The sequence below is a fragment of the Hemitrygon akajei genome, chromosome 6 (assembly GCF_048418815.1).
Source record: "Hemitrygon akajei chromosome 6, sHemAka1.3, whole genome shotgun sequence".
Taxonomy (NCBI): Eukaryota; Metazoa; Chordata; class Chondrichthyes; order Myliobatiformes; family Dasyatidae; genus Hemitrygon; species Hemitrygon akajei.
In genome coordinates this window covers 161,652,964-161,666,246 of record NC_133129.1, presented here as the reverse complement: position 1 = coordinate 161,666,246, position 13,283 = coordinate 161,652,964, and the positions used below count along the sequence as shown (strand labels likewise).

The 13,283-nt window shown below is 40.1% G+C and overlaps 1 protein-coding gene across 3 annotated transcripts in view; it reads right to left on the bottom strand.

The window, feature by feature from the left end:
- The window catches only part of alkbh3 (alkB homolog 3, alpha-ketoglutarate dependent dioxygenase), a 67,264-nt gene that overhangs the window by 11,049 nt on the left and 42,932 nt on the right, over nucleotides 1-13,283 (bottom strand). For all 3 annotated transcript variants that reach the window (XM_073049670.1, XM_073049669.1, XM_073049672.1), the window contains exons 7-8: nucleotides 8,698-8,786; nucleotides 8,376-8,585 (exon numbers count right to left, since the gene is read on the bottom strand). In XM_073049670.1, the coding sequence (XP_072905771.1) occupies nucleotides 8,376-8,585; nucleotides 8,698-8,786 (299 nt within the window). The remainder of the gene's footprint in view (nucleotides 1-8,375; nucleotides 8,586-8,697; nucleotides 8,787-13,283) is intronic.

Sequence of the window (13,283 nt, the reverse complement as noted above, 5' to 3'; positions counted from 1 at the left end):
TAAAAAGTAATTTTGATTACAGCTTGTCTGACATTTTGTGCAGTGATCTGTAGTGTAACCAATCTTCCTCGTACCCTCAGAAAAATGCCACCATTATGAAAATAGATCTAGTGCTTTCCCGGCATATATGACGAATAAACTGACATTTCGATGACAAACTCTGCCATCTTCACCAGAGAAACGCTGGTTATAATCAATACCTGTATCCAGCTGGAAGCCCAAGAAGAGTTTATTTGCCACCATTACGTACATCTAAAGCCAATGGAGGGCAAGCTTTCAGCAAGTTTTAAATGTCAGGCACAGACCATAGCTGATTTTGGATTACTCAGGAGAGAGAAGTCAGTGATATCAGTGATATACAAGGGTATGCTTCTTGCCATGATTTGCTAAAAAAAAATGTTTGCAGTTCCCTCCACCTCTTCTTCAACTTAGGAAATCCTGTACAACAGGCAGTCATGCAAAATTTCCATTTCCTTTCCCATGGATGAATTCAGTGTTCACCTTCTATTTGAACTCAGCCAATGATTACTCAAACCATGTAATGATGCAGTTCACAAAACACCTCTAATTAACAACATTGATGGATATTGCTTTCTCAAATAAAACCACAATGTAATGAATACATCGTAACTTTTGAGCATTCCCAACATCCGATCCATAACTTTTTGCAATTCAGAATTAAACAACCACTGTCTGTATTGAAATTCTTAAGGTGTTACAAATATTAGGTGTAATTAATTTAACCACAGGAAGCAACAAACTCTTTTTTTTAATCTGTAAAAGCTTTTCAGAAATGTCTACATATACAATTGAAACCTGCATTTAAGCAGTTGCCATGGAAACCTTCAGCATCATGTTAGATTTTCCATGTATTGTTAAAGCCACCCACACAATTTTCAGTAGTCCCAGTAGTGCCACTATCATTTAACCAAAGCTACACGTTTACATATTGTTTTAAAAGCAGCTTTGTGAAAAACATAGGAGTTTGAAGCTTTTTCTATTTAGATTTTCAAAGTAGACTGTAGACATAGACATTGTGAATCAATTTAATTTCTTATGAAGAGCAACATGAATCTTGAGATAAATACAAGGACGTACAATGGATGTACAACTCAGAGAACATCATTGCTTTTAGTGAAACTTAAATTGTTAGTTACAAAAAATCTGTCTCAAAAGAAATGTCAAAAATAAGGCTCCTTAGGGAGATGGGGGATGGAATGTGTTTCTGTTACTCAGGCAGTACAGTCACAGTATATGTTAGTCCTAGCATAGAGAGAAATATACCACCTTTGAGATATAAAATAATGTGGAATATTAAATGAGGTAGACTGAGAGAACAATAATAAAAGGAGAATGAAAAAATTAAGAGCCAAATTTGACATTTTATTTGAATGACTGACTAAAATAGAATCAATGTCATTCATTAATTTATTGGACCTCTTAACCGGGCACCCATTGAAATAATGGAAATGAGCAACTTTTGGGTGGCACAGGAGGGTAGTGGTTAGCACAACTGCTTTGCAGCACCAGTGACTCCCAATCATGGACTGATTACTGCCACTGCCTGTAAGGAGTTTGTCCGTTCTCCCTGTGATTGCATGGTTTCCTCCCACATTCCAAAGACTTATGGCTAGAGTTAGGATTAGTAAGTTGTGGGCATACTACATTGGCAGAGAAAGTATGGCAACACTTGAGGGCACCCCCAGTGCCAACCTTGCTGATTTGATGCAAACTACGCATTTCACTACATATTTTAATGTATCTATATGTGACAAATAAAGTAATCTTAAAGCTGATCTTAAAAAATCTTAATCTTAAACAAAGTCTCAGGGGAAATGAATCTCAATGGTTGGTGTCCTTTATCAAAGTACCAACTCAACCTACTGATTTCTACTGATCATTTGGAGCCTTACTCTTTTTCTCTTTGGCCATTCCAATATCTAAATCCAATCACCTTTTTAAGGTTCATAGCAGAGAGAGGTCGCTTCTTGTTTTGTGATTTAAATCTTAAATTTTCCTTATTTTTTTTTAAATGGTGATGGCATGCTGGTAAAATTTTCATGTTCACTCTGCTTATATCTTGATACTGCAATTTTGTGATTCAGTGCATGGCAATGAAGAAATGCATAAGTTGGTTTCAGTGAATCAGCTCTCCACCACAGGCTTCAATGTTTTGGAGCTTTCTTCAATGAAACTGAGGAAACCAGGTGAAGTGAAAGGATTACTGCCATAATATTGCACAATAAATATTTCCAAATATACTTTATCTTGTAGCTTTTCTGTGATCATTACATGTATTCACATTCATTCTTTGGCACCTTGCAATATACTTCAAGATTTTAAGATTGACTGCTCAGCTAGCAAGATGACAGCAGGGATTGCTAACTGCTCTCAGACATGCATTTAACCTCAAAGAAGGAAAAATCAGAGCCAGCGTTCACCAGATTTATGGGCAGCTTTTCTTTCTGAAATAGGTTGTAATCATCATTCTTTTACATTGCATAATCTGAATGAGTTTTCTTCATCCAAATCATTATTAGTTCATCCAAGATGGCAGCACGACGCAGCTTGCAGCGGCCACTCCGGAACTGATTATCTGTTATTTGTGAAGTGGGGTGCCGTGCGCAATCATAATTGATTGAAAACGGACGTGGAAGCACGGAGAAACATCGGGAAATTCCAGGAAGACCTTCTTCGTTGCTGCTGCTGCTGTGAGGTCCGGGACTCTGCTGGGAAGAACAGGCCCCCAGTCCTCGGGGTTGTGTTGCCGATGGCCGTTGGCGGGGCTGTCTTAATATGCTCGGCAGAGGATGGTGCTCGGAGAAGCTGTGCCGGAGGAGACGGTCGTCGGCTCGGAGGTTCGACGGACTCAGGTCGCTTTCAGTGTGTGCTGCATCTGCGAGGCTGGTTTTGACGGAGCTTTCATTGTGTGCTGCGTCTGCGAGGCTGAGTTGGGCGGCGCCTTGGAAGTCCATAGCGGGGGTATTCCCTTCTGCCGCTGGCGTGGGATGGCGAATCTGTCGGGACCCTGGGGACTTGTGGAAACTGTGTGGTGATTTCTTTTGAACTTACAGTCCTTTAACATCTTGGACTATTTTTACTGTGCCCACAGTCTGTTTTTTTATCAATGATGCTATTGTTTGCACTGTTGTAACTATATGTTGTAATTATGTGGTTTTGTGCAGGTCTTGTAGCTTTAGTTTTTGATCCTGTTTTTGTCTGGTGAATTTGGAGCTCCTTTCCAGGGAATGCGCTAGACGGTAGCGTGATATTAATACGCAGCAGCCTCTCCGGACTCTGGATTGGGGATTGCCAAACGTTACGTGGATTTTCTGGTGTAGTCTGTTCTGTCATATGCTTTTGTGATATCATTCTAGGGGAACGTTGTCTCATTTTTTAACTGCATTGCTTTTGTGGTTTCTAAATGACAAACTGAATCTGAATCTGAATGTTACTTGAATTAGAGCAGATAAATGCCTTTTATTTAAGGGTGGCTTTTCCATTTGGCGGTTTTCAAGTTTGGAAAGGCAATGATTTTTGATTTGTTTCTATGACTTTTTATTCAAATACCTAATGTTAGATACTGCTGTCAGCTCTCCTCTGCACCCTTCTCAAAAGAAAAAGGCATGATGCATAAAAGAATGAAATCAAAAGTGAAATAAAAAAGGAAAATGTGAAATAAAAATGAAAAGTAAATTTTAAAGTGTGCACTTGTGTGTATATAGTTTACAGCTATCAACTGAGCAAAAGATCAATGAGATACCACCGACTTACTCCATTATCAGGCTTAGCTTGAACAAGCGTCAGAATGAAGTCCAGCTCCTAAATATAAGGATAAAATACATCAGGATGTAGCCTTAACACTTGAATGAGTGCCAAAGCGTTGCTGTATTGTTTGGTGAGGATACATATTTAATATGTGTGATTTTTAAAAAATGATTGCAAGTTATGTTCAGAGAACAATTTACTGCATCAAAGTTCATAAATGAGTCACACTGTTCAAATACATTTGTTGCCACTTAAAAACTAAATGGATATGCACTGAATCCTAATATTATCAAAACAATCACAGTTCATGGATTCACAGAATTACTAAAGGCATAGCAACATAATAGGCAAGTTAAATCTGCATTTCTGGCCACAAATCACCTTTATGTTTAGTGCAATTTCCACATCTGAAACAATCAAATGATGTAATTTCCCGAGAAACAACCCATTTGGATCATGACACAGGATATTTGTGCATGCTATTCTTAGGAATGACTATTATTAGCTACTCCTGGAAATATTCTGGTTTGGACCTTAAACATCAAAGCAGTGAAGTTTACAATGGGTGCAAATATTATCACTTTGGTCTTCTTGCTGGAAGACCACCCCCCTGCCCCCATTCTCACCACATTCTACTGGAGAACCATCACAAGTGTCCTGCCCAGCTGTTTCATAGTCTGGTATGGGAACTGCAATGCATCACTTCTCAAGACCCAGCAACGGATAGCAAGGACTGCTGCAAATATCATCATGGCTTCTCTCAAAATTCAAGATTGTTTAATGTCCTTTCCAGTACACACGTGTAAAGGAAAACAAAATACTTGTTACTTACTCTGGATCCGAAAAATAAACACAATCAATACAAATACATAAGATAGCTTATATACCTAGATTGATCATTTCTCCACAAAGCAACATTAGGTGCAGAAGTGTCTGTACATAAATTGACTCTAACAGGAAATGATAAAGTAGTGGTGCTGGGGGGTGTAGTAGGGTGGGTTTCTGAGTTGAGGTATTGATCAACCTTATTGCTTGGGGAAGTAACTGTTTTTGAGTCTGGTAGTCCTGGCGTGGAAGCTACATAGTCTCCTCCCTGATGGGAGTGGGATAAACAGTCCATGTGTAGGGTGGGTGAGATCATGATGTTACTGGCACCTTTCTGTATGTACGTACGTCCTTGACAGTGGATAAGCTGGTGCTGGTAATGCATTTGGCAGTTTTGATTACTGTTGTAAAGCCTTCATGTTTGCCGTAGTGCAGTTTCCACACTATGCAATAATGCAGCTTTTTAGGATGCTTTCCACTGCGCATCTGTAGAATGACGTCAGTATAGATGTGTATAATACAGCTCTCTTCAGCCTTCTTACAAAGCAGAGGCATTGATGAGCTCTCCTGACTGTGTATAATGTGTTCTGGGACCATGCGAGGGTGTGCAAGATGTACTCTCCCAGGAGTTTGAAACTGCTCACAGTTTCCACTGCTGTGCTAATGATATAAAGAGGGTCGTGAGTAGTGCAAGTTCTCTCCCATTTCAGGACATATATGTGAAGCATATGCAATGCTTCTAGCATTGTCAAAGACTCCTCCCATCCTTCCCACAATCTGTTGGACCTTGGTCTGTCAGGTAGAAGGTACTGTGATATAATTACCAGAACTGTCAGGGTGGGATTTTAGACTTAACACCCTGCTCCCACCCAAAGTACATGCACACCCCCACCACCACACCTCAACTCACAGACATACCCTCATCCTGCACCAGTCCCTTTTCATCATTAATTGCTGCTGCTTCATCTTTTATATTACTGCTTGTTTTATTATACAGTCCCAGTAACATAAATATGCACTTCACACTTCATGTCACCCTGCCAATCTTCAGGCCATGCCACTCAGGAACTTGTGCTAATATTATTTTGTGACTATACATGCTGGATCTTGAGTATGTATGCTGTGTTTAACTATAGGTACTATGTTTTCAAACCTTGGTTCCAGAGGAACAATATTTCATTTAGCGGTTTTCATGTGTATAGCTGAATAACGTTAAACCTGAACTTGAATTTCCTGGTCCAAAGCTGATGCAATCTAATGGGCTTCCCATTTGGCTTTGGAGCACCAGGATAACAATACACCCACGTCTCTGGGCATCACTGACCTGGGCCTCTGTACCTCCCTCTGCAATTGGATCCTTGACTTCCTAACCGGGTGACCTCAATTTGTGGAAATTGGTGATAACACATCCTCCTCACTGACGATTAACACTGGTGCACCTCAGGGGTGTGTGCTTAGCCCACTACTCTACTCTCTATATACCCATGACTGTGTAGCTAGGCATAGCTCAAATACCATCTATAAATTTGCTGACGATACAACCGTTGTTGATAGAATCTCAGGTGGTGACGAGAGGGCGTACAAGAATGAGATATGCCAACTAGTGGAGTGGTGCTGCATCAACAACATGGCACTCAACGTCAGTAAGACAAAAGCTAATTGTGGACTTCAGGAAGGGTAAGGCGAAGGAATACATACCAATCCTCATAGAGGGATCAGAAGTGGAGAGAGTGAGCAGTTTCAAGTTCCTGGGTGTCAGGATCTCTGAGTTACAAAGAAGACAAGACAGCAGCTATACTTTATTAGGGATTTGAAGAGATTTGGCATGTCAACAAATACACTTAGAAACTTCTACAGTTGTACCTTAGAAAGCATTCTGACTGGCTGCATCACCGTCTGGTATGGAGAGGCTACTGCACAGGACTGAAAAAAGCTACAGAAGGTTGTAAATCTAGTCAGTTCTATCTTAGGTACTAGCCTACAAAGTACCCAGGACATCTTCAGGGAGCAGTGTCTCAGAAAGGCAGCTTCCTTTATTAAGGACCTCCAGCGCCCAGAGCATGCCCTTTTCTCACTGTTACCATTAGGTAGGAGGTACAGAAGCCTGAAGGCACACACTCAGTGATTCAGGAACAGCTTCTTCCCCTCTGCCATCCAATTCCTAAATGGACATTGAATCTTTGGACACTACTTCACTTTTAAAAAAAATATACACATTTCTGTTTTAGTGCGTTTTAAAAAATCTATTCAAAATATGTATACCATAATTGATTTACTTATAATTATTTTTAAAATTTTATTTATTATTATTATCTCTGCTAGATTATGTATTGCATTGAACTGCTGCTGCTATTGATTAGAAGACAGCGTTCAACACCAACATCCCCTCAGTATTAATCAACAAACTTCAAAACCTTGGCTTGTGTATCTCCTTCTGCAAATAGATCCTTGACTTCCCCAATGGGAGACCACAGTCTATGCAGATTGGAATTAACATATCCTCCTCACTGACAATCAACACTGGCACCCCTGAAGGATGCATACTTAACCCAATGCTCTACTGTCTTGACACTCATGACCTTGTGGCTAGGCACAGCTCAAACACCATTTATAAATGTGCTGATGATGCGAATGTTGTTGGCAGAATCTCCAATGGTAACGAGGAGTATACTGGAGTGAGATAGATCACCTAGCTGAGTAATGTCGCAACAACAACTTTGCACTCAACGTCAATAAGACCAAGGAATTGATTGTGGACTCCAGAAAGAGGAAGTCAGCAGAACACGTACCAGCCCTCATCGAGGAGTCAGCAGTGGAAAAGGTGAGTAGCTTCAACTTTCTGGATGTCAACATGTCTGAAGACCTATCCTGGGCCCAACAGATTGATGTAATTACAAAGGAGGCACGCCAATGGCTATATTTCATGAGAAGATTGAGGATATTTGCTATGTTACCAAAGAAGCACCACAGAATGCATTCTGACCAGCTGTATCACTGTCTGGTATGGAGACACCAATGCACAGGATCTGAAAAGGCTGCGTAGGGTTGTAAACTCAGCCAGCTCCATCATGGCCTCCTCACCATCAAGGATGTCTTCAATATGTGATGCTTCAAGAAAGTGGCATCTATCATTAAGAACCCACATCATCCAGGACATGCCCTCTTCTCAATGCTACCATCAACGACGAAGTACAGGTGCTTAAAGATTCACACTCAATGATTATGAACAGCTTCCTCTCCTCTGTAACATATTTCATAACAAATCATGAACTCATGAATGCTAATTCACTTTTTGCACCACATATTTATTTGGTTTATATCTCTTACTGTCACTGTGAGTAATTTGTTACGTACTGCACTGTACAGCTCCCGCAAAACAACAAATTTCATGACATCTTGTCAGTGATAATAAACCTGATTCTGATTCTTGATGTTTAGCTGGAGAATATTAAACTACTTGCAACCATGGTGAACAGAATCATAAATCAAAGTGTTTCCTATTTTAACAATCAACTACTTATTTGTCATTCAATTATAGTTTACCTATTTTAATGACAACCTTTGTTATTAGTACTCTTTAAAACTAATATTTCTACATTATATGATCAAGATCAACCTTTTTATAAAATAGTTCGACTAACCTCTTAAATTCCTTCTTTATTGCAAGAGATAAATGAGATTTTACTGCATCCATAATAAATAAAATTATACATGAAACAAATAACATGTAATCTTATCATATCCAGTGCTTGCAAAGCAATTTTCTTTTCATGTGTACTTACTGGAGGTGGTTTCTTCCTCATTTCAAAATTCCTGGTTTCCCCAAAGCTGAGTGATGCAATAACTGGGCTTCTTCCCAATGATGGTTCATCATCACTGTGCCAATCAATGCTGTCCTTACAATTTCGGTACATATTGCACAGAAGAGAATTAAAGGTGTATCCGGTTAATTCCTCAATGTGATCCTTCAGCATTGACAATAGAGGATGCCACTAAAAGGAACACAATAATTTATCACCTGATTATATATTAAAATATTTTGACATGTTCAAAGACAGATTTATAAATGAATAGTTAACTTCAAGACAGATAGAAATAACCTACATGAGGGTTTGATTTCATAGTTGAGCCAGAGTATGTGTAGGAGAGCTGTCCATACCAAGCTGTGAGTCTTGGTTCCTGATAGGGTCCATCTGCAACACATGAAACATTCACTGTTGAAAATGACAATCATGTACTTCTAAATAATTCCTCCATATATATGTTCTGACCTCTGAAAAAGGATACATACAGTATCAAGCCAGAAATAACTGGGGGAAGCAGCCACAATTCTCAATAAGTGTATAACAAACTACTGTACAGCACAAATATTATGGATGTCTTCTTAGGAAAACCTTTTTGTTTGGCTGTGATGTCAACTGGAGATTCTATAAGGCACCTGATGTTGGCCATAAAATCAATCAAGATCCCTTCAAGTAGTATTGAACTATGAAACAAAGAACAGCACTTTTACCAGTTAAAATCTTCATACATAATTTTTTCTAAAAACATCAGAACTGGGAACAACATTCAAAAACATGTAATGCCAGCAACCAATACAGCAGAACTCCTCTTTCAAAACATTAAGCCCATGAAGTCTTCTGGAATCTGTCCATGTTTTACATTAAAAGGAGCACTATGGAATGTTTTCTTTAAAAATGCTGGGACAACTAAAAATATTCACAAAACATTTCCAGAATGATGAGAACAGCACAAAATCTTAAGCTTGTTTCATAGAACATTGTTACACACATAGGACAACATAACACACACGCATAATAGAACCCTGCTTCAAAACAAAAAAAAAGTCAGAAGATAGCTTTATGAAAGAGAGGTTTACACCATTTAACTGGTCAAGATATAGAGCTGATCATACTGATTTCAATGTTATACAGCATTAACTTAATTGAAAGGCAGCATGGCCTGATTAAAAGTACGTAATGGATATTGAAATTGAGGCTAGGTGCAGATTACAGGAACAAGCAACTCATATGCCATCCTGGTACTTCCCAACCTGTCGCATCACCGTCAAATTCCCTATCTTCTGGTAACTGCATCCATCTGTTTTTCCATAGTCTCTCTCCACCATTTTTGTTTTCCCTTATTCTTCTGGCCTCTCACCCTTCTCTTTCCCCTCCCCACCCTCATGTCCCGCCATGATCCACAACTTGCTCCTTGTTATTCCCTCCTTACTTCCCTTTATTCCATTGTCGAATGTCCTGCCCTTTCAGATTCCAACTTTTTCAGCCCTCTTATCCACCAATCACCTCTCAGCTTTTCAGATCAGTTCTAATTTCCCCTTCCTCCACCTACCTACCTTCACCTGGATTCACCTATCACCCATCTGCTTGTGCTATCTAAAAGGCTCTTAGATACCTCTATCATATTTTCCTCCACTATCATACCTGGCATCAGAACCTGGGCACGCACATGTACGTGTAGAAAACTAGCCCCACACATCTGCTTTGAATTCACCCCTTCTCACTTTAAATGCATGCCTTCCACTATTAAATATTTCAACCCTAGGAAAAAGATACTGCTGTGCACTCTTACTTACGCTCCTCATAAGCATTGAGTTACAGCGCACTACAGCACAGAAAAAGACCTTACAGCCATCTAAGTCCATGCTAGTCTTATTTTTTTGCCTAGTCCCATCTACTTGCACCCAGACTATAACCCTCCCGTACGATTCTAATCCATGTACCTATCCAAACACCTCTTAAATGTTACAGTTGAACACACATCTATCACTTTTTCTAGCAACTTGATCCCACTTGCTTCACAACTAAGTGAAGTTGTTTCCCCGATTTTCCCCTTAAATCTTTCACCTTTCACCCTAAATCTATGACCTCTAGTTCTCATCCCACCCAACCTGAGATGGACAAAGCGTGTATTAATTTACCCTATCTATCCCCCTCATAACCTTATAAACTTCTATCAGATCTTCCTCCAAGTCTTCACCACTCCAGAGAAAATAACTCAACTCTGCTAAACTCTCCTCATAGAACATGCCCTTTAATGTAGACGACACCCTAGTAAACCACTTCTGCACCCTCTCCTAAGCCTCCACATTCTTCCTATAACAAAGAAACCAGAATTGAAACTCCAGATATGGCTTAACTAGAGTGTTATAAAACTGCCACATAACATTCAGCATGCATACTTACTTCAAATCTGCAATAAAAGCATACAAATGGCATGAGAGGTATGCAAGATGATGTGGCATAGATAGGAAAGCCTTCTCCAGGGTGGAAATAGCTAACACGAAGGGGCCTAAGTTTCAGGTATTTGGAGGAAAGTAAAGGGGGCATGTCAGAGGTAGGTTTTTTTTACTCGGAGAGTGGTAAGTGCGTGGAATGCGCTGCCAGGAATGGTGGTAGAGATAGATATATTAGGAACAATGAATACACTCTTAGATAGGCAGATGGATGGAAGGAAATGAACAGCTTTGTGGGAGGAAAGAATCAGATTGATCTTGGAGTAGGCTAAAGGGTTGGCAAACATCATGGGCCGAAGGGCCTGTAACATGCTGTGCTGAACTATGTTCTATCACTAAAGAATAGTTTTCAATCAAAAAAGTTGAAATCAAAGATAGGAAGATTAAAAAAAATGTAAAACAATTTTGACCCCTTCCAAGTTCAAAACAAGATTTATTATCAGAGTACGTACATGTCACCACACAGAACCCTGAGATTCTTTTTCCTGCGGGCATACTTAGCAAATCTATAGAATGGTAACTATAAACAGGATCAACAAACAACAAACCGTGCAAATGCAAATATAAATAAATAGCAATAAATAATTAGAGCATAAAATAAGATAGAGTCCTTAAAGTGAGACCACTGGTTGTGGGAACAGCAGAAATTGAATGAATGCAGTTATCCCCTTTTGTTCAAGAGCCTGATGGTTGAGGGGTAGTAATGGTTCTTGAACCCGATGGTGTCAGTTCTGAGGCACCTGTACCTTCTACCTGATGGAAGCAATGAGAAAAGAGCATAGCCTGGGTGGTGAGGATCTTTGATGATGGATGCTGCTTTTCTAAGGCAGTGTTTCATGTAGATGTGCTCATGGTTGGGAGGGTTTTACCTGTGATGTACTGGGCTGAATCCACTACCTGTTTTTTTTAGGATTTTCTGCTCAAAGGCATTACTGTTCCACACCAGGCCATGATGCAGCCTGTCAGCACACCTTCCACAACACATCTATAGAAGTCTGCCAAGGTTTTTGATGACATGCTGAATCTCCGTAGACTCCTGAGGAAGTAAAGGCGCTGTCATGCTTTCTTTCCATTTGTATTTATGTGATGGGTCCAGGACAGATCATCTGAGTTAGTGGTACCCAGGAATTTAAAGTTACTGACCCTCTCCACCATTGATCCTCGATGATTACTGGCTCATGGACCTCTTATTTTCTCTCTCCTGAAGTCTTCAATCAGTTCCTTGGTCTTATTGACATTGAGTGAGAGGTAATTGCTATTACACCACTCAGCCAAATTTTCAATTTCCCTTCTGTATGTTGATCTATCATCACCTTTGGTACAGTCTGCAATAGTGGTGTTTTCAGCAAACTTGTATATGTTGTTGGAGCTGTACTTAGCCACACAGTCATAGGTGTAAAGCGAGTAGAGCAGGGGGTTAAGCATACATCCCTGTGGTGCTTCTGTGCTGATGGAGATTGTGGAGGAGATGTTTTGCCAATCTAAACTGACTGGGGTCTGGAAGTGAGCAAATCCAGGATCCCATTCACAAAGGGGGTACTGAGGCCCAGGTCTTGGAGTTTATTGATTAGTTTTGAGGGGATGATGGTATTAAATGCTGAGTTATAATTGATAGAGAGCATCTTGACATATGCATCTTTGCTGTCCAATTGTTCCAGGGTTGATAGAAGAGCAAATGAGATGACACCTGCTGTAGACCTGTTGCTTTGTAGGCATATTGGAGCAGATCCAAGTCACCACTGGGACAGGAGCTGATATGTTTCGACACCTGCCTCTCAAAACACTTCATCACTACGGATATAAATGCCACTGGGTGACAGTCTTTTAGACAGGTTACCACGCTCTTCTTGGACACCTGCACAATTGAAGACTCCTTGAAGCAGGTGGGTACCACACACTGCTAGAGCGAGAGATTGCAGATATCCATGAACACACCAGCCAGTTGGTCAGCACAGGTCTTCAGTACACGGCCAGGTACTCCATCTGGACTGGATGCTTTCCTTGGATTCACTCTCTTGAAGACAGCTCGCACGTCATCTTCAGAAACCAAGACCAAAGCATCATTGGGAGACAGGTGGGTGCGCAATGGTTCCACCCTGTTCTAGTGGTCAAAGTGAGCATAGAAGACGTGGAACTCGTCTAGAAGTGAAGCTCTGCTGTCCCCTATGTTGCAATATTTAATTTTGTTGGAGGTTATGGCATTCAAACCCTGCCCATCTGTCAAGCATCTTGGATGAGGGTCAATATCATTTTAACTTTCCTAAATGCATTCAATGTGGTTCAATGGTTACTTATTTCCACTAGGAAGGAAATCCTAAATTCTGGAATTTTACACAATTAAGATGTGTGAGTACAATATTTCTTCTAAAGATATAATTTGATAGCACATTAGAAAAATGCAACTGAATAAAAAATGCTTACATGCAAAATTCAT